General features: G+C 43.7%; 1 protein-coding gene across 1 annotated transcript; it reads left to right on the plus strand.

Annotated features, from left to right (window-relative positions):
- Positions 1–23,626, plus strand: SYNDIG1L (synapse differentiation inducing 1 like). The gene is made up of 4 exons (XM_027844928.1): positions 1–71; positions 18,541–19,047; positions 21,419–21,556; positions 22,631–23,626. Exons 2-4 carry the CDS (start codon positions 18,634–18,636, stop codon positions 22,787–22,789), a joined length of 711 nt encoding a protein of 236 aa, XP_027700729.1. The 5' UTR covers positions 1–71; positions 18,541–18,633; the 3' UTR covers positions 22,790–23,626.
- Positions 23,627–25,044: the final 1,418 nt, after the last annotated feature.

Below are 25,044 nucleotides of genomic sequence, written 5' to 3' on the forward strand. Positions count from 1 at the left end.
GAGACGAGAGGACCATGCCTGGATTGCGGTTCCTGGGTCCCGCGGAGGCGGGAACCTACGCCACCCGCCAGGTAAGGGACTGTCCTGGGGCGGGGCGGCTAGCTGGACTGGGAGACACTCATGAGGTGAGCGGCTTCGCTTGGGGGCGGCGGCGCGGCAGGGCGGGACAGCGCTCGGGACCAGGGGAGACTCTTGCGGGTCTTCTTTCCTTTCCGGATCCCTTACCCACCCCCAAACCCTTGGGATTAAGATAGTCTGGCCAGGGAGCGGTCGAGGGGGGAGCAGAGACACACATTAGAGCCAAGATCTGGCACCCTGTCCTCAGTCCAGGACTCACCGAGTGACCCGGGTAGGATGCCTCCTGACCCAGACCCAGACCCGGCTAGGCTTACTGGCAGCCATTTAGACAGGTCAGATATAGACCCCAGCCCTTGTCGCTCCTTCCCACCTCCCCCTTTTCTATCATTTCGGAGTAGGTGGTGGAGGACGAGAGGGAGAGACAAGAGAGGCAACGACATAGACAGAGAGAAAGACAGAAAGGAGAGAGCTCTCCCCACACTCTGAATCCCTTCCCCTTTTCTGACTTCCAGGTGCCTGCCTTCAGAATCATAGAGTCTCTGGCTCCCTTAGAGCCCTCTGGGACCACTGTCCCCTCTTTTGCCCTCCCAAGCCCGGAATAGCTAAATGCTCCCCAGTCATGTCATCTTTCACCCCAACCTGACCCAGCTGGTCAGGCAAATGGTTAGGGCTTGGTGCCTTTCTCCTGGAGTGTGATTCCCACATATCCCCAAGTGTCACCTGCAGGAGCAAAGCAGGAGGCTGGTCCTATTAAGATTTACCCATTTCTCAGCAGGAGAACTAAGGCATGGACAGATCTGATCTTAACACTTTCTCTTCAACACAACAAAATTGTACTTACTTTCAAGAAAGCTAACTTCACAGTAGCCCTTCTAGTAAACCGCGAAGTGAGGGGGGAATCAGGATAACTGTTAACGATTAGACATCTTGATGCTGTGTGATGCTGGGCAAATCACTCGACCTCTCTCTCTGTGCCACAATTTTTCCTTTTAAGTAATGAAGAAGGAATATCTAATTCCTCCTCTTTAGGTGTGGTAAAGTTGAATGAACACATACGTGCAAAACGCTTTGAGTTCTTCAGACAGGCTCACTATGTAGACAAAAGGTGGATTGTCAGAATGTTAATTACCCCTCTCATAGAACAGTGGCACCCCTGCTTTGGTTTGGTAACTCTTTTAGAACTCCTCACCCTCCTCACACAAATCAAGCTTACTTCCTTTATCCCCAAGGGTTGAACAGCCCCTCCTGTGTTTCTGCTCCTCCCCTCATAGCGTGCTCTTTTTAGTTCTACAACTGAATCCAAGGGGAAAGGTTGGCCCAGGTAGGATATTTGGAACTTGGGTCAGGGCGGGCGGGGGGAGTACTCCCTGGGATTAAATTTGTGGTCCTGAAACAGAAGATCTCTATTTGTCCAATGTAGTATTTCACTTCATAGACAACCTTAGAGGACCAGAGGGCTTTGTTTTAACTGTGGTCCCAAAAAATGTGGTCCCAGTTCACATTCTGTGTATTGAAGCATGATGATATTCTTTAGATTAACATTGACTAGGATCACTTTATTGCTCTGACACATTTATATGACCAGGTCAGCAGCCTAAGTTTAGCTAAACTTAGGGGAAAGAAACAGTAGTACAGTTCAAAGAGTACTGAAGCTATAAGATGCGGAAGATTGGGTTCAATTACTAGCCCTGCCATTTACTTGTGTGACCATGGGCAAGTCACTTTATCTCTCTTGACCACCTACCTTGTCCCAGTTATCAGCTCCACTCACTTTGATTTTTTCACCAAGGGATAAATCATTTGCAGGTTAACACTAGTGTTCCCAAGAAAACTGTCCATCTGAAGCCCTACCTTAAAATTTTGAAATATCAGACATACTTTACACATTGGATCAATAATAACAGTTTCCAGGCAAAGTGTTCTGGTCAGTGCCAACCTTGCCTTCTCTTCACTTAAATTACTATTGATCCCTCTGGTTTAGCAAGAATCTGTAAAACCAAAATTTCAAGTGGTGGGGTATCATAGGGAAAATTTTGCTCTGGAAACCCTGTGTTAGGGCATTGATGAGGCCTGGTCCCTGGCTCTGTTCTCTACCACTAACTGCACATGTAACCTTGGGCAAGTCACAATAGCAGACTTCTCTGCACCTCAGTTTCTTCATTTGCAAAGTGGAGGATTTGGATTAGATGATTCATCAGGTGCCTTTGAACTCTAGCACTCCAAGAGTCTCTTTGAAGTTCCTCTGATTCTATAGATTCCCAAGCCTACCCTGCCTATACAAATTAAACATAGGTTAAGAGTAGCTTTTTTAACTCAGTCTTAAGAGTCAGTTGATGTCATTTCATTGAGTAATTGGGTTGTCTAAAAAAGAACAGAAAGGAATTATAGGCTATAGAAAAGTAAATTATATTCCTACTATTTTCCGCTACTTCCTTGGAGTGACTTTCCAAGAAAACCATCAATATCTTGAATGAAGCTCAGAGATAAATGCTGGGTCTTGACTTGGAGAAACTAGAGGGAAGGAGGACCTTGTATTTAGACATCCTCTTATTCCCTTGCTCTTAAAGCAATGGTGATGGAAGTAGGAGCCAAATAAACCCCCAACCTCAGCACATCCAGGAGCCAAAGGCTGGCCTCGAAGCAATTAGCTTCATTCTCCTAGGGACCTCATCTCAATCTCAGGCTGGATAGGGTCCATTTTCCAGTCAGAGAGGACATGAAGAATGGGGAAGGGGAAAGAAGAGATTACTCCCTGGGGAGCTCTCCTCTTAGAAAAAAATGAGCTTCTTTAATAATAATTCCATAAGAGAGTGGCAGGCCTTGCCAGTCACTCAAACTATCATTAATTGGTGCTTGAGTAGTGCTGAGTAAGCCATATGGTTGACCTCCCCAGTTGTCCTGCCAGGACACGTCCAGTGTCAGGGAGCCAGATTCCCCCACGCTTTCCCAGTATCAGACCTTTCTGATTTACAGCTTTCCATGTAGAGCTGTTGAGAATAAGATTTCCCCCAGTTAATGTAGAATCACTAACCCTTTGCAACAAAGCAGCAGCAAGAGAAAGTCAAGGGTGCTGGGCCTTATTTTCCACATGGACAGTCTTTAGGAGAGATTGCCTGTAGCTGGCAGTAAGGGAGTGAGTTATTCCTGTCTTTCTTCTGCAGGCAAGGCAGAGAGAGCACCAGTTGGAACTGGCAGGATGAGGGGCACCTGTAATAACTGCCCCAGATCCAAACCTGCTCATTTCCTAACCATCAACAATGGAAAGCTTAGCATTTCTATGGAGAGAAAAAGACAGTGACAGAGATCATCTAAGGACAACTGCACATTACTAAGGCCTTACATTTGTATAACACTTTACATTTTGCAAAGTGTTTTCACACCCCTTTTATAATTTGATCCTTGTGAGATAGGCAGGGCAGATGTTATCCTCCCCATTTTACAGATGAAAAAACTGAGGCTCAGAGGGTTTTTTTTTAAATGACATGCCCAAAGTCACCCAGAGTGATATCAGACCTTAAGGTCTTCTGATTCTTAGCCCAATACTCTTTCCCCTAAACAATGCTGAGATAAAGAGTTGGTATGTGTACCTTATTGGAGGGGCAGACCATGTCCTCTTTTTCAGAGGGAAAGCATCATTGTTAGGAAAAAGACACTGCCTCTGTCTCTGGGTGAAAGAAGGTTTTTGAATTCCCCAACCCTGCTGCTCCTTCCATTTTCCTTCCTCTGCAAGGAATTTAGTTATAATCCCACCTAGGACTTAGGCCTCTGGCCTCACAGAAAATGTTTTCCCAACCCTAGTATAGCCACTGGGGTTCTCCTTATCCCTCTTTCTGTTTTCCTTTATCTCTTTTCCTCCCCTCCTCTCATTCCTCCCTCTGTCGCATCCTCTCCCTTACCCTATGGGCCTGATGTGCTATTTCCCACCATTAGATGCGCCACTCTGCCTTTAAGTGGTTGGGAAGGAACTGCTTCAGTGGAAAAACAAGGTTTTTATCAGTGAGAATAAAGATTTGGTGACTGCTTGGAAATTGACCAATGTGACTAGTGAGTGTACATGGTGCCACTTTTTCAAAGCTCCAAGCAATTTCACCCCTGTCAATTCCAGGGCTCATCTGGGAGGCAGCCTTAGGTCCCCCCCTCCCCACTCCCATCTTGGAGGGGGAGGGTCATACCCATGCCCATTCTCCAGCATTGATTATAGGGGTAGGAACATATGAATTTCAGTTAAAGGGGACTTAGAAGATAATCTAGCAAAGGTGTTCTTAACTTAGTATCCATAGACCCCCAAGGGGTCTGTGAATAGATTTCAAGGAGTCCATGAACATGGATGGGGGGAGGAATCACACGTAAAATCAACAAGTATTTATTAAGCACCTAAGTACCAGGCACTATGCTAAGTTGCTGTTATTTGTCCTTCATGCTTGAAGAGGCCAAGATGACATCATGATGTCGGGGTCAATATACAGTGTGCCTGCTGTGGCTGACCATATCAATATGAGCTCAGAAGTCTCTACCACAGGCTGGGCACAAGTGCTAAGTGCTAGAGATACAAAGAAAAAACCTCCCTCACCCCAAAAAAATAAAAGCAGCCCCTGTTCTCTAAAAGCTCACAGTCTAATGGAAGAAATAACATACAAACAATTATGTACAAATAAAGCAGTAGGGAGGGGAGTTCAGAATGAAGGTTCTAAGATTAAGGATGACTAGAAAAAGTTTCTTGCAAAAGGTGGAACTAGTTAAGATTGGAAAAACAACAGGGAAGCCAGGAGTCGGAGATGAAGAGGAAGAGAATTCCAGACAAAGAGGGAAGCCAGTGAAATGTTTAGTTAGGAGATGCAGTGCCCTTTTTGAGGAATAACAGGGAGGCCGGTATCACTGGAGAGTAGCAAATGTCGGAGGACGTAAAGTATCAGAACACTGGAAAAGTCACTAATCTTTGATTGGAATTAAGCATTTTCTTCAATTATTTAAAAAAACATTATTTTGAGAATAGGTCCATAGGCTTCATCATAATGCCAAAGGGGCATGTGACAGAAAAATAGGCTAAGTACCCCTGGTCTAACATAACCCCTTTTTATACAGATGAGAAAACTGAAGCTCAGAAAGGTAAATTGACTTTCTCCAAGGTCACAAGACTACTAAGTGGCAAAGCTAGAATTTGAACCCAGGTGCTCTGGTCCCAGATTCAACACTCTTTCCACCACTCTGTGAAAATGTTCCCTGGCAGGTTGCTGTGGAGACGGCACCTTAGAATTGCTAATTGCTAAATTATTAGACAGATACATTCTTGCCAGAGCCTAGCAGTGCAGGCTATATTTTTTGGGACCCTCCCAGCTATGCCCAAACTGGAATTGTTTCAAATAGGAAGCTATGGTCCTATAACCTTTTTCTTTTTCATAGCCAAACTCCTAGAAAAAGCCATCTACATTTATCACTTCTACATCTTCCCTGCTTACTTCTCACCCACTAGTAATCTGGCTTCTGACCTTCTCATTTAGCTAGAGTGGTTCTCTCCAATATTATCAAACATTTCTATATAGCTAAATCTTATAACTTTTTCCATCTTCATCCTTCTTCACCTCTCTGTAGCTTTTTCCCGGTGACTAACCGTTCCTCCTGGATTCTAAGTATCACCTAAATTTTGGTGACACTTAACCTCTTCTGGTTCTCATCTTTCTCCAGTCTATACCCTTTCTCAGTAATCTCATCAATTCTCATTGCTCCAATTATCATCTCTTTGCAGATGACTCCCAGATCTATTTATCCAGCCCTAATCCAGTCTATCAAGTGAAGAGAAAGGTCACCTTGAATCCAGAGGAACCTGGGTTCCAGTCCCTCCTCTGACAAATACTGGTGATGTGACCCTGGACAAGTAACTTAACCTGAGGGCTCTTGGCCACTCTTTAAACTTGTATTTCAAAGACATGCCATATTTAATAAAGACATCTTTACCAACCTACATTGGTAGAGTGAGTCTTCTCATCCTGGAGTTTCCTATATCCAAGAAATCACATTCAGTCCCTATCTCTATTCCTTTCTTTTATTTTTTTTAATTACTTTATTTTGATTTCTCAACAATCACTTCCATATGCTTTTGAGTTTAAAATTTTTCTCCCCCTTTCTCCCCATCACCCTCCCCAAGATGGCACACAATCTGATAGAGGCTATACATATACATTCCTATTAAACATATTTTCACATTAGTGATGTTGTAAGTAAGAATTAGAACCAATAGGAGGAACCACCAGAAAGAGGAAACAAAACTCAACAGAAGAAAAAAAATAGCAAATAGTATGCTTCAATCTGCATTCGAACTCCATAGTTCTTTCTTTGGATGTGGATACCATTTTCCATCACGAGGCCTTTGGAGATGTCTTAGATCCTTGTTTTGCTGGGTAGGGTTAAGTTTATCAATATTAGTCATCGCACAACGTGGCTGTTGTTGTGTACAACATTCTCTTGGTTCTGCTCATTTCACTCAGCATCAGACCATACAAGTCTTTCCAGGTTTTTCTGAAGTCAGTCTGTTCATCATTTCTCATAGCAAAATAGTATTCAATTACATTCATATACCACAACTTGTTCAGCCATTCCCCAATTGATAGGCATCCTCTCAATTTCCAATTTTTTTGCCACCACAAAAAGAGTTGCTATAAATATTTTTGTACATGTGGATCCTCTTCCCATTTGTATGATCTCTTTGGGATACAGACCTCGAAGTGGTATTGCTGGGTCAAAGGGTATGCATATTTTTATAACTCTTTGGGCATAGTTCCAAATTGCTCTCCTAAATGGTTGGATCAGTTCACAACTCCACCAACAATGCATTAGTGTTCCAATTTTCCCACATCTTCTCCAACATTTATCATTTTCTTGTTTTGTCATCTTGGCCAATCTGATAGTTGTGATGTGGTACTTCAGAGTTGTTTTGATTTGCATTTCTCTAATCAATAGTGATTTAGAGCATTTTTTCATATGATTATAGATGACTTTAATTTCTTCATCTGACAACTGCCTGTTCACATCCTTTGACCATTTATCAATTGGGGAATGACTTGTGTTTTTATAAATTTGACTTAATTCTCTATATATTTTAGAAATGAGGCTCTTATCAGAGAGACTGGTTGTAAAAATGCTTTCCCAATTTTCTACCTTCCTTCTAATCTTAGTTGCATTGGCTTTGTTTGTGCAAAAACTTTTCAATTTAATGTAATCAAAGTTATCTATTTTGCTTTTCGTAATGTTCTCTATCTCCTGTTTGGTCATGAATTCTTCTGTTTTCCATAAATCTACCCTATCTCTATTCCTATCTCTGTAGTCTCTCTTCTGAGCTCCAGTCCCACATCACTAACTACATGACAGCTCTGAGCACTCACATAGTCTTCTCTGACAGTTCCTTTTCAAACTAGTTCTTAGGGATTAGGTCAGTTCTTACTCTTTCCTTCCCATCTGACTAGGCTACTGGGGGCACCAGACTTGTAAATGTCTAAGAAAAGAGAATGACCTTCATTTGGGAGTAAGCATTCAGGTGGCTATTCAGTTTCTGCTAGTTATTGCCATCTTGTTTTGTGACTGCATTTAGTGTGTGTCTGCATACTATATGCATCCCTCATCCCCCTCCTCCCCACCCAAGAGTGTGTTGGAGTCTGCACATGAGAGCCAATTGTTCAATTTTCAGTGTGAACATTTATTCACACTTCGGAAAGTGACAAATGCTCAAATCAGGGCTTGATTTATTATTCTATTGATTGTCTAGACTTAAGAAAGCAAGGATAAATTGTTAATGCTGCACAATGTGCAACACATCTTAAAAACATGTTGTGCCTACACTTTCCCCTCTGACAGCCAGTTGTTAAATATTTACCAGCACATCTCTGTACCCACCCCATTCCTACCCATGTACTGTATACTCAAATACACAAAAATATATTGAAATGTGGCATGATATGGTAGGGGGAAAAACACTGGATTTGTGTGTGTGTGTGTGTGTGTGTGTGTGTGTAAACCTAGCTTGTACCTTACTTCCTTCATTTACTAGCTTTAGCAAAACCATTTTGAACCTCAGTTTCCATATCTGAAAGATAATAAATAGTATTTATTTTATTAATTAATAATTAATTAATTAATGGCATTTATTTATTTTAAGGTTTGCAAAACACTTAACATAGAGTATCTAACTAGATGTTCATAACAACCCTGTGAGGTAGGTGCTGTTATCTCTATTTTACAGATGAGGAAACTGAGATTGAGAGAGGTTTAATGACTTGTCCAGAGTCATCCTGAAAATATCTGAGGCAGAATTCAAATGCTGGGTTTCCTAACTTGAAGTCCAAAACTCTATCTAAAAATGAGGGCTAGATGACTTCTGTTGTTGTTTGGTCATTTTTCAATCATGCCTGACTCTTTGTGACCCCTTTTGGTGTTCTCTTGCCCAAGATGCTGGAGTGGTTTGCCATTTCCTTCTGCAGCTCATTTTACAGATGAGGAAACTGAGGTAAACAGGGTTAAGTGACTTGCCCAGGGTCACATAGACAGTAAGTATCTGAAGCCAGATTTAAATTCAGGAAGATGAGTCTTCCTGACTCCAGTCCCAACACTCTATTCACTTTGACACCTAGCTGCACAGATGACTTCAAAAAATACCTCATAATTCTACGTCTGTAATACCATGACTTCTTCTCTCAAAAAAATCATCTTTTTAATGCTTCATCTCCCTTCTTTTTCTCCTCTTCACAAGCATTGTCATGGAACCCAATAGCAGAAGTTGCGGTCTGAATGGCTCCTTGGTCAGTTTATTATGAATGAGGCCTTTCTGTTTCAAAAAAATCTGGACCAAAATATTAAAACTAAAGATACTAAATGTGGAAGATAAATGTTTCATGGTGCTAGGTGGCACAGTAGATATAGCATTGGACCTGCAGTCAGAAGGACTGAGTTGGAATCCTGCCTTAGACACAAGCTGTATGATCCTGGACAGGTCCACTTTCATCTTTCTTGGGCTCAGTTTCCTCATCTGTATAATGGGCATAATGGTAGCACCTATCTCAGTGTTATACAGATTAAGAGCACTTCCTATCTCACAGGTATATTATACAAAATAATGAGATTAACACGTATGAAGATCTTTATAAACCTTAAAGAGTTATACAAATGCTTTCCATTAAGTCACATTATCACTGTTTCCTCTCATTAAATACTACAAAAACACCACTGAAAACCAACTTTTCATTGACCATGTTTTCTCATCATTTCTGATATTATAATAAAGGTTAATTGGAAGTTGTTTTAAGCAAAGTTTCCCTAGCAGACAGAGTAAACTGTATCATTCAGTCTCTCTCCCTGTAATTGCTTGGAGTCTACATAAGAGCATTCCTGACAGACTTCAGTCAACAAGCAGAGAGAGAAGCTTGTTTCTTTCACAAAAAGCAACCTGAGCTTGTGGCTGCCCTGGATGCCTGGGCCGACTGAAGCTCGTTGTCTCACACACACACACACACACACACACACACACACACACACACACACCACACCACACACTCTTAGAGCAAATGAGAAAATCTCTTCATTTTTAAAGCTGCCAGACTTCCCCAACAACCCCATGATAGTTGCTATGATGACTGTACCCATGGCAACCTTGACCTCAGGAAACAGCCTGGTATGATGGACAAAACATTGTCAAGAGAGCTGGGTTCCAGTCCCCACTTTGACATTAAGCCACTATATGACCTTGGGCAAGTCATTGCATTTATATTATGCCTCAGTTACCTCTTCTCTAAAGTTAGGATGTTTCACTGAGTTTCAGAATCAGAAAGGACCTTAGAGGTCATCTTGTCCAACCTGCACCTAAAAATGAATATCCTTGTACAATATGTTTGACAATGGAGCTGAGACCCTGCCCAGCCCAGTCAAGAGGTTTATATTGAGGTTCATGGAGTGCTCAGGGAAGGATCCTTCATTCTGGGGTGAAGGATTGTTAAACCCATTTCAGGGCTGCTCATTCATATTTGGAGTCCACCTTTGCCCAACTCTCACCTGTGGCATGAACAGGGTTCACACTGTGGTAAACCGTCTTAATAGACAGGTTAAGGGTAACCTACAGGTATCAAACCTATCGGTGAGTTAAGATAACGTGTACCCCAAACATGTGAAGACTTCCTGTGGTGGAATGGGCAGATGAGAACAATTTGTTCCAACAGCCCCAAAGGCAGCTGAAGTAGATGCTATGGAGCACTGGGAGCTTGGTTGAGCATCAAAGACGACAAGGTCATCCACTGCATCCCCAGCCATCTCAAGTTAATCTTGACTTTTATCCTGCCACTGGACTTTGATGACTTAGGAAAAGAGTGAGGCTGATGACTCTGTTTAACTCTGCCTGACTTAAATCTAATTCATTGGAAAGTCAAGACATCACCCATGAGGTCATTGGTCTTGTTGGTTCTCTTTGAAGACCTCCAATGAAAAACTCACTAACTCTAGAGCTAGCCTGTTTCACTTTTGGACAGTTATAATAATGTTTTTGTTCACGCTAAGATTTGTAAAGTACTTTATGCTATCCCATTTGATTTCAACTATTAGAAGTTTTCTGTTATTTTCAGCTGAAATCTAAGTCCTTGCAATTTCTACCCATTTTTCCTCTCTCTATCCAATAGGGTCAAATAGAATTAGTCTAATCTTCCACATTACAGCCCTTCAAATACTTTTAGATCTTTCTCATTTCTACCTAAGCCTTTTTTTTCCCTAGGCTAAACCATCCCTGTTCTCTTCCCTGACCTTGGAACTGTCTAAACTCTACCCCACATTCTGGATGGCATGCTCTGAATATTCCTCACCATCTTTTCTAATATGTGGCACCTAGAACTGAGCAACAGTCCTCTAGCTGAAGCTTTGACAGGACAGGTCATAGCAGGCCAGCACTTTCCTGATTCTAGACATGATGAATGAAGGTATAGGGTCCAGAACAACACAGTATATCCATGAAGTTGGATTAGATAATCTCTCAGGCCTCTTCTAGCTGCTACAGAAGTTAGGATGGTACAATAGTAAGAGTCCTGCCTTGAAGTCAGAGAATCTAGGTGCCACCTATGACTTTGGCTTGCTAATTTAATATTTTACTGATGAGGCCATTCTCAGCTTTCTCATCTGAAAAATGAACACATTATCCTAGATGCAGGCACCTAAAAGGCACTTCAGTGGCATAGTAGATAGAATGCTGGGACTGAAATCAGGAAATCATGAGTTCCTGAGGCTTCTGACATTGTATGACCCTGGGCAAGTCATTTAACTTCCATCTGCCCCAGTTTCCTCATCTGAAAAATAGGAATAATGACAGCACCTACCTCCCAGAGTTTTATTTCAGGGATAAAAATAGATAACATTTGCAACCTTAAAAGCATCACATAAATGATAGTTATTATTTCATTCTCTAACATGTCTTCTAGCACTAAATCCTATAATTTGGGGATTTCAAGGGCCCTACCTCTTACTCCCATCTCTGGGATAACTTTAAAGGCTGTGGGTGTCCAGAGGAAGATATTATGGCCCAATCTCTGGTTTTGTGAAATAGTAACACCATGGAGCCCCTCTACTCCACACCTCAACAACAGAGTAGGAAAGAGATCCGACGCAGGTTTGCTGTGACTGCAGTTCCAGGGGTTACTTGCGTCCATAGGAGAAGCTAGGCTATGCAGTAGAGTGTCTGATTGGGAGTCAGGAAGACCTGTATTCAAATTCTAATCAGACACTTTCTAGCCACAGGACCCTGTGAAAATCACTTAACTTCTCTCAGGTTCAGTTTCCTCATCGGAAAAATAGGGTTGTTGGGAGGAACAAAATGAGATGATATAAAGTGACAGATAGATAGAAAGATGTAGATATATTAAGTGAGATATATACAGTAGTTTTTAAGTGGCACAGTGGATAGAGTACTGGACTTGGAATCAGGAAGACTCATCTTTCTGAGTTCAAATCTGGCCTCAGGCACTTACTAGCTGTGTGACCCTGGGCAAGTCACTTAACCTTGTTGACCTCAGTTTCCTTATCTGTGAAATGAGCTGGAGAAGGAAATGGCAAACCACTCCAGTATCTCTGCCAAGAAAACCCCAAATGGTGTCACAAAGAGTTGAACGTGACTGGGGGAAAAATGACTCAAGATAAGTCATTATTGATACTTAGAAAGGAAAAGGACCTTAGGTAACCCATCTCAATGAAGCAGGTGATTAATGAGGGGCTGGTGGTTTCTTTCCCTGAAGTCATGCACTGGATAGATGCCATCATGTGTTTGGAGTTGGGGTAGGGGAGATGATGGGGTAGGGGACAGTATTACAAATGGATATGTCCTAGAGTTCTTTCCCCCAGGAAACCTGGTGTGGCCACCTCCTCCCGTGTCTGGTTCACTGCCCTTTCCCACCCTCCAGACCAAACTACGTGATCAAAAGACAGCACAGAGCAGTTATGTCTTCACTCCCTAAAATCAGCTAATGTTTGAAGGGTCTGTTATGTGGAAGAGATATTATATTTGGTCTGTTTGTCTTTAAAGTAGATAGAAGTTGTGGAGAGGAAAATTTAGGCTTGGTATAAGGAAAAACTTCTTAATAATTAGAATTGTCCCAAAGTAGAAAGGGCTGACTTGAGAGGTAGCAGGTTTTCCCCTCATAGGAAGATTTCAAAGGCTGGTTGACCACTTGACAAGGTCTTTGTAGGAGGGATTCTTGGTCAGGCTTGTTTCAGATGAGATGGGCCCTGAAGAGCCTTCTAACTCTGAGTTTTCAATAGATGCATAATATATAACTGTCCAATTGCTTGTAATATGAATTGGGGTTACAATTTGAGTTAGAGGGCCAGATGACCTCTAATTGAGCTGTAATGGAATTCCAAGTTCTCTCTTAATACTGTCCCTGGGCCCTGGTCTCCAAGATGGGGCCACAGTGCTTCTAGCTACTCTTGGCCCTTCCTTTCATCACACAGAACTATAAAATCAAAGATTTAGAGCCATAAATGACTTTACAACTCATCAAGCCCCACCCTGCTCTCCCCTTCCCCCATTTTACAGATGAGGAAAACTGAGGCCTAGTAAAGTCAATTGATTTGCCCAAAGGTCATCCAGGTAGTAAGTAGCAGAGCCTGCAATGGAACCTTGGGTCCTCTGATTTCCAGTGCTAGCCAGAAATAGAGTGGGTAACCGCCTATATGGAGCAACACAATCTAATGCACAGCATCAGTTAGTTGCAAAAACTGCTATGTGCCCAATACAGGGCACCTCAAGCTAGGACACCTACTATTTTAAAAAAAGCATAAGGGAAAGAACACTCAGTTTGGATGTAGGGTCCTCAGTTCGAACTCTGGATCTACAAGTTCCTAGCTGTATGAACATAGGAAGGTAGCTTTATTGCATGAGCCTCAGTCTCTTCATTTGTAAAATGGGGTAATAATACTTGCACTACCTACTTCATGGGGTTATTGTGAGGCTTGAATTAACATTTGACTTGTTATTATTCATAAACTTATAGATTTAGAGCTAGAAGGCACCTTAGAGGCCATCTAATCCAACTCCCTTTCGTTTTAAAGATGAAGAAACTGGGGCCCAGAAAAGTGATTTGCCCAAGGTCACACAGACAGTGAATGTCAGAGGCAGGATCTGAACCTAGGTCTTTTGACTCCAGAACCAGCTGGTCAACAGGTATTTATTAAGCTTCTACCATGTGCCAGGCATGGTTGTTCATTTTTCAGTCATATCCAACTCTTTATGACCCCATTTGGGATTTTCTTAGCAAAGATACTGAAATGGTCTGCCATTTCCTTCTCCAGCTCATTTTACAGATGAGGAAACTAAGGCAAACAGGGTTAAGTGACTTGCCCAGGGTCACACAGCTAGTCTTAGGTCATATTTGAACTCAGAAAGATGAGTCTTCCTGACTCTAGACCTGGCACTGTAACCATTGTGCCACCTAACTGTCCACCAGGCATGCTACTAAGCTCAATGTGGATGCAAAAAAGGGAAAAGACAGGGCTTGCTCTCAAGGAGGTCACAGTCTAACCAGGAAGACAACATGCAAACAACTATGAACAAAGAAGGTATACTCAAGATAAATGAATGCCTCAAACTGCTGTTGTTCAGTCATTTTCAGTCATATCCAACTCTTCATGACCCCATTTGGAATTTTCTTGGCAGAGATGCTGGAGTGGTTTGCCATTTCCTTCTCCAGCTCATTTTACAGATGAGGAAACTGAGGCAAACAGGGTTTAAGTGACTTGCTCAGAGTCTCACAGCTAGTAAGTGTCTAAGGCCAGATTTGAACTCAGAAAGATGAATCTTCCTGACTTCAGGCCCAGCATTCTATCCATTGAGCCACCTAGCTACCAAATGCCTCAGACGGGAGGCAATAAGGTTAAGGAAGATGGAGGAAAGATTTTTTGGTAGAAGGTGAGATTGAGACCTGAAGGAGTCCAGGGAAGCCAGGAGAGGGAGATGAGAAAAGAGAGCCTACCTGGCATGGGAGACAGCCAGTGAAAATGCTTGGAGTCAGGACATGATGTCCTGGGTGGGGATCTGCATGGAGACCAGCATCACTGGATCGCAGAGTAGGGGGAGGGAATTAAGGTACAAAAAGCCTGGAAAGGGAAGGAGGGGCCAGGTTATAAAGGGCTTTTGAAAGCAAAGGGGAAGGTTTTATATTTGCTCCTGGAGGTGATAGGACGCCAGTGGAATTTATGGTCAGACCTGTACTTTAGAAAGATCACTGACAGCTAAGGAGAGATTGAGGGGAGAGATTTGAGGCAGGGAGACTTAATGAGCTGGCTGCAATAGTCTAAGTGGGAGATGATGAGAGTCTCCACCAGCGTGGTTGTAGATGGTATCAAAAGCTAGAAAGGGACTTCTATGAGAGATGTTACTGAAGATGCAAATGGCAGGACAGGACAGGACCAAGGAGGGGTGAGAGAGTGAGGAGTGGAGGACAACGCTTAGTTTGTAAGCCTAGGTGACGGGGAGGATGGTGTTTTTTTTTTTAACTGTGTCAGGTACCCTACAAATCCTAGGCCTGGGAAAGAGGAGACTTAGGGCAGCTAGGTGGCACAGTGGATAGAGCACCAGCCCTGGAGATAGGAAGGCCTGAGTTCAAACCCAGCCTCAAGACACTTACTAGCTGTGTGACCCTAGGCAAGTCACTTAACCCCAATTACCTTAAAAAGAAAAAAAAGGAGACTTATTCAAAGGGCAATTTAGACCTTTAAAAAGGAAGAAGAAGGAACTTGTCCATTCCTGAAAATCCTGGCAGCATGGACGCTGGCCCAGCTTGCCTTGTGGAGGTTGTCCGATTCTCCATCCAGAGTCCCTGGACTCCACAGATTGAATACCCCAGAACAGCGACTCAATGATCCCCCTTTAGAAAACACTCCCGCACCATCCCCACCCAAAACCAAGTCGGAGCCCCTGCCCACCCCTCCTTGCTCAGGGAGGAAAATGCTCTCTGAAAACCTGTGTGAAACCCCTGCTAATTCCCCACACGTTCTGCTGGTTTATGGCAGTCACTGCCACCTCGGCTCTCTCCATCTGTTGCCTCTCATAGCAGAAGAAACTCAGGCCCTCACCAGCAGGAGCCGTGCAGGGGGGCCATGATTCATTACTTCCGGTGATCCCAATAGCATCCCTCCCTGAGTCAGGAACAGAGCATACCAACTGCTGGCCAGCCCCAGCATTGTCACCCAGATCAAGCTGGTTTAGCTCTGCCTTTCAGGCTCAATCTGGTGGCTGCCGCTGCCTCTCCAGAGTGATTTCCTTGCTAGTGAATGCTAGAGTTTGCCTTTGTCTCATCCACAACGCCATAACTAGGTACCTGTATTAGGTACACCCTCACCATAGTACCTTCCCCTACTCAGGCCCTTACAGCCACTAGTCACACTGTTTCTCTCTTAGTGTAGAGGAAAGAGTGACAGCCTTAGAATCAAAGGACCTGGATTTAAATCCCAATCTGTTCCTTCCTAGCTATGTGATTTGGGAAAGTCAATGAATGAATGAATGAATGAATGACAAAGCATATATTAAACACCTACTAAGTTCAAAGCACTGGGAATACAAACATAAAATACAAAAACAGGAGCTTATGTTTTATTTTATTCTTTTCATTTTTATTATTTTTCTTTAATAGTATTTTTTCCAATTACATGTAAAGACAGTTTTCAATGTTCATTTTTGTAAAATTTTGAGCTCCAAATTTTTCTCCCTCCCTCCCTTCCTTCCTCCCTCCCCTCCCCCTTTCCCAAGAGAGCAAGCAATCTGATATAGGTTATACATGTACAATCATGTTAAACATATTTCCACATTAGTCATGTCATGAAAGAAGAATCAGAACAAAAGGGGGAAATCACAAGAAAGAAAAAACAAAAAAATATATAGAGCTTACATTTTAAAAGGGAAGGCACCATACAAGAGAGAATGATGGCCAAGGAAGCATACTTTGGACAAGGAAATTACAGAGATGGTGACTGGGGTGTAGACTGACCCGTTCCATCCAGGAATAATGGGAGAGTTGATTTGAACATGGTTCTTGGTTTCAGAACCGTAGAGATGGAGAGAGAACAAGGAAATGTACCCACTGGGATTGTGGGGCTGGGGTGGGGAGGCAAGGAGGTTGTTAAGGTTACAGAGGAGATGGCTGGAGAGTCAGGAGTGAAGTGAAGTACACCTGGGAGTTTTTCTTGGAGTAGTGGTCTGGGAGAGGTAGTTACCAATTAGGAAAGCAGGGACCACAGGGCAGAAGTTTCTCCTGAGTGGGGAGGAGGATGGCAAGGCTATCGAGATGGCCGAGAGGAGAGAGTGATTACCTCTAAGGTGTCTTCCGGCTTTAAATCCATGGTCATGATTGCCTGCATCCATCCTCTATCTCCCTCATTTATTTCTCCTTTATCCTACACCTTGTGCCCTGCACGTTGTAGGTGTTCAAAAATGTAGATTAACTAGAAGTTTGACTCATTCCTCGGCTCTGGGTGGAAATGGATAGGGAATTTTCCCAAACTTTGATTGCATAAATATGGGCGGTAGTAGGACAGAGGAAGGGGAAAGAGATAGCTCTTAAATCTGGCACTGGGCATGGAAATTTCAATTTCCATTCCCTACTACTCTTTCTCTTTGCCTCCCTACTCTCCCCAACCCTCTTACTGAGATCCTAGTTAGGGACAAGAAGTGGGGAGCTGACGTTGAACTTGGGCCAGCCTTGAAGCCAAGTGAAAGAAGGCACAGAGACATTTGTTCCTTCCAGAGGACCTCAAGTGGTCGTTGCTGATGTCTCCTAAGCTCAGGACTAAAGGAACAGAAACCAACCGTGTCCCGTAGGTTATTGACATCACCTTGGCTCTGCCCTAAGTCTTTCTGCCCGCAAAGGATCATGGATGTAGAGCTGTACATTACCTGAGAAGCCACCTGGTCCAACTTTACCCCTGCCTCTTCCCTTTTTTATGTAAATGAGGAAACTGAGGTTCGGGGGAAGTCGAGGCACTTGCCCAGTCACACATGCCAGAAGCAATGTGATGCAACGTAAAGAGTATTGGATGTTCCTGGTGAACTTAGAGTCACGGGACCTGTGTTCACATCTCAGTTCTGCCATTTACCTCCACCTATGGTACTGGGCAAATCTTTGAACCTCTTGGAGCCTCTGTTTCCTCTTCTAGAAATTGGTTGGATTAGGAGGGCTGTTAAGTCCCTTCTGGACCTAGATCAGTGATCCTATGAATCCAAGGTCTTGAATTCCATGGTAACAATTATCCCTCAGCCATCTTCGTCCCTAGAATCAGGGAAGGCTTACCCTCTCCCATCGCCTTTCTGGATCCCTGAAGTCAGAGTGGTGTGAAATCTGCCCAAAGTCACTCCTTGATTCTCTAAGCATTTACTGAATGCCTACTATGTACTCTGTCCTGATCCTATCACCATCTATCACCATATCACACCTACCCAAGTTTAGGACCCTGAGTTCAGGAAGCCTGGTCTTCTCTCTAATAAGACTTGTTATGAGTAAAAAAAATCAGCATAGGTCAGGTCAACAAACAGGGTTCCATCCTAGGATTGCTGTTGTTCAGTCGTCTCAGTCGTGTTTGACTCTCTGTGACTCCTTTTCGGATTTTCTTGGCAGAGATGTTAGAGTGTTTTGCCACTTCCTTCTCCAGCTCATTTTACAGTTGAGGAAACTGAGGCAAACAGGGTTAAGTGACTTGCCCAAGGTCACGCAGCTAGTAAATGTCTGAGGCCAGATTTCAACTCAGGAAGATGAGTCTTCCTGACTCTAGGTCCACTGCTTGATCTACTGTGCCATCGACTTGCCCCTAAGAGCATGAGTAACCAAAGCACTGAAAAGCCCTTGTTATAAAGCCTAGAACATGAGTTCTTCACTGTATTCCTGAAGCCAGGTTTTCTTCTTTACTGATAATTGGATGACCCTTCAACCCCACTCCTGTGTCTGTGTCTTTCTCTTCCAGCAGGCTCCTTGAAGGTACCACTCCCATCTCCAGCTGTGGCTCAGCCAAACACCTGCATGCACCACCAGCCCTTCTACTCCTACCCCTGGAAACATGGAGAGCCTGAATGATGTGCACAATCCATTGCTGGCCAGGAGTAATGGTCACCTCCCCAATACGTATCCCTTCCATGAGGACTCTGCAACTTGGGACTGCCAGGAGAAGCTCTATTCCTACTTCTTTGGTGGTGCTGGCCAGGCCAGAACCCACCAACTGTTAGATGCAGGGTCCCTGCAGCTGGCTGTAGAGGCACTGTATGGGTCCAACTTTCTCCTTGTGAAGGACAAAGCTAAGGAGTGGAAAGAAGATAGTTGTGAGACTACCTTCACAGAAGGCAAGGAGCCCCAGGTCAGCACCCCTGAAGGAGCCCAGAGACCTGGCCAGGCGGAGGAGGATGCCAAGATTCAGACGGTATCCTTCAAAGTAGAAGATGAGTTTCTGGAGGTGGAAGAAGAAGAAGATGATGAGGTGAGTTTGATGGAAAGAGAACAGAGTTCTCCTGTCTCTGCCTCTGTCTATCACTGTGAAACCTTGGGTAAGTGACTTAAACTCTCTAAGCCTTCGTTTCTAAAATAGTTGCTATTCGGATCTGTTACTGCATACTCTTCTGCTTTTCATGTGTACTCATGGGAAATATTAGACTATTTTTATACTGTGCCATATCTCAACTTCCCTTTTGAAAATGCTGCTGTCCCCGGCACTAAGATGACAGTCTTAGATTCCCAAAAGCTGTCATTCAACCTGACACACCCCGGAACCTGGACTAGAGGCAGCCTAAGTGCTAGGGTATAGATTGTGATTGGTCCAGTCCAGGGTTCCTCTAGGGCAGCATTTCTTAAACTGTAGGTCACGACCCCGTTGCAAAAAATTTCAGTAAAAAATTTCTGAAAACAGTAAAAAACAGTAAAAGATTTCTGAAAGGGCAATGACCAAAAATTAATTAAAAATCAAACACATAATGGATCACAGGTGTTTCTAGTAGTGCTTGCCCATGTTACATCGTGCAACTTCACTGCAGCCTTGGTTCTGAACGTAAAGCATGTGCACTTTGCACTGTGCATGCCCTCAGGCCACACAATGCCAACAAACGCTGCCAAAACATGAAAAAGGGTCATGAGTGGAAAAGGGGTTCACGAGTGGTGTGGGGTATCTAAAGGAGCTACCTATGGATCTGGAGTGGAATTAGCCCCTGGTTGTTTCTGGGTCCAGGGTTCCTGGAATGGGGGCACCTTATTCCCAAGTTCTCACTTTCCTGGACTGATATAACCTAGAACAGGGAACCTGTGGCCTTGAGGCCACGTGTGGCCCTTTTGGTCCTCAAGTGCAGCCTGATAGTCAAAGGGCTGCACTTGAGGACCTAGAGGGTCACATGTGCCCTCGAGGCTGCAGGTTCCCTACCCCTGATCTAGAACATTCTTAATTCCAATAGGAATCGTGCTCCCCGACTATCCCATGTGGTAGAGATCTAGGACAGGAAACTTTTCTTAGGCCATTCCTCTTTGGGATATATACGTTAGCAGTTAGGGGGCCATTGGGCCAGCCTTCCTCTAGAGCCCCAGAACAGAGGGGCAGCCTCATGTATATTCATTCACTGAGTCCTCCTCTTCCTGCACTACTATCATCATCATTAGCACTCAAGATTGTACAACTCAATTTCCTCATAATCAATCAATCAACAAGTATTTATTAAATACCTACTACATGCCTACTATAGAGAATAAAAGTACAAAAAAATGAAGTAATCCCTCCTTGCCATGAGCTTATATTCTACTGGAGGAGACAAATCCATATAAAAATATGTGCAGCATAAATGTAAAATAAATGATACAAAATAGTTAAACACAATATTGTTTAGGAGGAAAGGGTCTTAGCAGTTGGGGGAAGTCAGGAAAGGCTAACTAGGTGCCTGAGCTGCATCTTAAACTAAAAAAGACTCTATGAGGGAGGGGTAAAAGGAAGGAGTGCATTCCAGACGAGGTCACCCCATTAGTATATGTGAAGAGCTGAGCTCCAGTTGTCCTACCTATGTCTTGCCACTGGACTCTGATGACTCTGGAGGAGACTTTGCACAGCTCTGCCTCACTTAAATCTAATTCACTTGCAAGTCAAGACATCACCCTCCTGATGTCATAGGTTCTCTTCAAGAATGAAGGATAAACAATAACAAGAGCTGAGACTTAAACCCAGGTCTTTCAATACCCCAGACAGACTCCTACTAGGCATTATGTAGAAGATGGGATTCCTAGGGCAGCTAGGAAGTGGCGTAGCAGATAGAGCTGCGGCCTTAGAGTCAGGAGGACCTGAGTTCAAATCTGGCCTCAGACATTTGACACTTACTAGCTAGGTGACCCTGGACAAGTCACTTAACCCCAACTGCCTCACCAAAAAAAAAATAGAAAAAAAGAAGATGGGATTCCTGTAAGGGTCCTGTGGATAGACCTCAGGAGATCTCTAACCTGGTTTTTTTTAGTTATTATTTTAGTAACTGTATTTCAATATAATTGGGTCTTATGTATGGTGGAGGAAGGGATGGAGGGAGAGAATTGGGAATTGGGGAAAAAATAAAATTGAATAAATGTTTCAGAGAAGGGGTTCATAAGCGTCATCAGACTATTAGAGGGGTCCATGACACACAAAGAGTTAAGAAGCCCTGTTCTAAAAGGAGGGAAGGGCAAACACTAAAAGCCAAACATCTCAAATCTGGTACCCAGTATCAAAGATATTCTCACCCTCAGGCTTAGTTTAGATTCTGGGACCCCTCCCTTCCCTTCCGGCCTCCCAAGGCAGGAACTCTGTCTGTTAAGCTGTCTAGCTTAACCCCCCTCCCACTATCTTCCAGAGTGATTCTTCCAGCGTCAGTGAGAGTGAAGATGGGTTTCTCACTCTACCACCCCGGGACCACCTTGGCCTCGCCATCTTCTCCATGCTCTGCTGCTTCTGGCCTCTGGGCATTGCTGCCTTCTACTTCTCACAAAGGGTAAGTTTCACTGTGGGGCATCTGTAGGTGGGGTGTGGGATGCAGGATGGAGCGTGACTTTTCTTTCCAATGAAAGGACCATCCTGGCTGTGCTTTACACCATAAAGGAAAGCCTGATTTTTGATACTAGTGCCTTCTACCCACAAGCAATCAGAGGACTGTGAATTGGGCAGTAACTTCTAGCCCTGGGATGGGGTACTTCTGGGCCTAGGAAGTGGCGTCTCAGCTGTGTCTAATAAAAACCTGAGAAACAACTAACAAAATATAAAGATAGATAACTGTGTGTATGTATATATGTATATATATATATACATATACACATATATATGTATATATGTATGTGTATGTATATGTGTATGTATATGTATATGTATATATGTGTATGTGTATATGTATATGTATATGTGTATGTGTATGTGTATGTATATGTGTATCTGTATGTGTATGTATATGTATATGTATATGTGTATGTGTATGTGTATGTGTATGTGTATGTGTATGTGTATGTGTATGTGTATGTGTATGTATATGTGTATGTATACAGCCAACCCTTCAACAATCCCCATACTGGCTTTGCAGCACATGGGACTATGCTCTTTCATTTTCTCAGTGTCTTCTCCTCCCCACCACCCAACAAAGTTGTTCTTTAAGATATTCTTTTCCCATCAAAGCTACCCTTGATAGTTTAGGGTGGTTTTCTTTTTCTTTTCAAGCATGATCTCACTTGGGTAACTGCTGGGGGTGAGGTGGGTGCCGTATAAGTTGTCCAAGATATCATGCCTATGGGGACAAATAGGAATGGCCCTGTCCTACCTTTCCTCCAAGACAGTTTCATTCCATTTCTAGTGGCGCCCATTTACTGAAATGATCCACTCCTATTCTTTTGGCTGGCTTAAGTCAGGGACTTTTAGAGAATGACCAAAAAGAAGGAAGAATCGAGTTAAATCAAAGCCCTGGGGAATGACATTCTTTCCCTTGTGGGCCTGTACCACCCACATCCCCATCTTCAAGAAGCCTATGAAGGATGGGTCCAGAGGAATAGGGGTCCTGCTTATGTGGCTTCTGTTTTCCTAGACCAGCAAGGCCATCTCCAAAGGGGACTTTCACCTGGCCAGCACAACTTCTCGACGAGCCCTCTTCCTGGCCATCCTCTCCATCACCCTTGGCACCGGTGTCTACGTTGCAGTGGTAGTGGCCCTGGTGGCTTATTTGTCCAAGAGCAGCCAAGGCTAATGGGGTCCCTTGAGCAGCCCTCAGTCCTTCCCTCACCAGTGGTTTGGGGGAGCCCTGAATCCCTCTATCCATGGGTACTAAAACCCTAGGTATCCTGGTGTTTGCAAACAAGCTGGAGCCAAGAACCTTGGACTCTCACTTTCCAACATGAACCCATTTCTGTCCCCCAAAAGGAGCTGCAAAAACAGTGATATCAGGCCCACATCCGCCTAGCCTCAGAAACTCTTGATCTCATCTCATTATATTTAGTTCTCCCCTCATTGTAGGCCCCACCCAAATAAGGGGTACAGGGAGCTTGTTTCACTGGTTCCCTTTTCCTGTCCTCCCTCAACTTTCTCCAACCTGTTTCATTCCCTTTGTTGAAGGGGGCACAGTGCCCCAAGTTATGCCGGGCCTAGTTGGCATGGGAGCAAGCCTGAGAAAGGCCGAAGACACAAACCCACCTCATTTCCACCCTGCTCTGTCCCTTTCCTGGAGACAGCTCCATATACATTGCAAGTAGCCAACTCCTTCACCCTCCCAAGTCTCAAGGGAAGGGAGAGGAGCATGGAAGAAGGATGGGACTGCTTGATATTCAGGTTGCTGATGGAGAAAGGGACACGCAGGAAGAAGCAGGAGACCTGATCCAAATCACATGAGAGCCACTGAAGAGTCAACCAAGCTGGAAACAGACTTGGTCCCCCCAGCACATGGATCTGGAACTTGCCGTCCGGCTACAACAAAAATGGATCGATTCTAATTTGCTTGTCTCTCACCAAATATGGGAAATGTCCATTTCAATTCAATTAGACAAATATTTATTAAATGCCTACCCTGTACTTTGCACAGGGCTAGATACTGAGGGAGATACAAAATTTAAAGAAGTTATATCTTTTATTTTCATGGAATTTTACAATCTAGTAATCTTTGATATATGATGAGATGTTTCTTTTTGCCACCTGGTGGACATGGTTGAGCTGTGAACAGAAAATGAATGATTGATCATTAAAAACCTTTAAAAATGTGTTTACTTTCATTTTTTCTAAAGTGGCGATGTCAAGAACCCAACCAAAGCATGGGCAGACATGGAGGAGAAAACAGATTGGTTGTTGAAACCTCAAAGTCATGAGGTCCCTTCTCTCCCAGAAGACCTAGAAGATCACAGGATCCTTGCTGTTATTATTGTTTGTCCTTCATTCTCAAAGGGGCATGACGTGGGAAGGTGATGTCATGACTTGCGAGTGAATTGGGATTTAAGTGAGGCAGGGCTGTGCAAAGTCACCAGCCTCACTCTCTCCTCAGGAGCCATCTAGGTCCAGTGGCAAGATAGAGATTAGGAAGACTGGAGATGGCCCCAGATGCAGTGGGGGACCTTGACCTTTTTAAATAAGGTCTTTCCCAGGTCTCAGTTTATCTGAGGCAACATTCAGTGATTAAGGTTAGTGATTAAGAATGAGGCAAAGAGGGGCAGCTGGGTGGTGCAGTGGATAGAGCACTGGCCCTGGATTCAGGAGGACCTGAGTTCAAATCCGACCTCAGACACATAACACTTACTAACTGTGTGACTCTGGGCAAGTCACTTAACCCCATTGCCCAACCACCCCAAAAAAATGAGGCAAAGTATAGCCTCTTTTACCCAGTCCAAAAAAAAGATTCAATTTGGGAGGGGAAGATGCTCAGGGTTTCTGGCCAAAACAGAAATGATTGCCATTTATACTTACTCTGAACCCCCAGAGCCCAAATAATGACCAAATGAGGCTTGGGCTGAGACCTATTGTTGGCCAATCAACAATTGTTGGCCTGAGTGATTTGGGTTTAAGGCATAGGCCTTAAAAAAAGAAATCCAGCCCGTAAACCCCAAGAGATCTTGTGAGGTTTCAGCGATCAAAATTTATATTCCTTTGGGTAGAGCACCCGCAGGTAGGAGTATGATTCCCTTTGTGGACAGAGGGAGAGGAAGGAGGGAAGGTGGGAAGGCAGGAAAGCAGGAAGGCGGGAAGGCAGGAAAGCAGGAAGGCAGGAAGGCAGAAGCTGTGTTGCCCAACTGAAACTGTCCAGTTGGTTCCCCAGTGGGGCAGCTACTCATACAGATTGTTGTTACTTGTCCTTCATTCTAGAAGAGGACCGTGACTTTAAGCAAGAAGAAACCTTAGAAGTCCAACTTGTCCAACTACTTCATTTTAGAGAGGAGAAAACTGAGGCTTAGAGAAATTACATGACTTGCCCAAGGTCTTTTTGTTGTTATTATTGTTGAGTTATTTGAATTGAGTCTAACT

This window comes from Vombatus ursinus, unplaced genomic scaffold, assembly GCF_900497805.2.
Source record: "Vombatus ursinus unplaced genomic scaffold, bare-nosed wombat genome assembly UNPS02014945.1, whole genome shotgun sequence".
Lineage (NCBI taxonomy): Eukaryota > Metazoa > Chordata > Mammalia > Diprotodontia > Vombatidae > Vombatus > Vombatus ursinus.

Coding starts and splice junctions, on each gene's coding strand:
- SYNDIG1L (XM_027844928.1), top strand. CDS start 18,634: ATGGAGAGCCTGAATGATGTGCACAATCCATTGCTGGCCAGGAGTAAT. Junction 19,048..21,418: donor AAGAAGAAGAAGATGATGAG/GTGAGTTTGATG, acceptor ACTATCTTCCAG/AGTGATTCTTCCAGCGTCAG. Junction 21,557..22,630: donor CCTTCTACTTCTCACAAAGG/GTAAGTTTCACT, acceptor CTGTTTTCCTAG/ACCAGCAAGGCCATCTCCAA.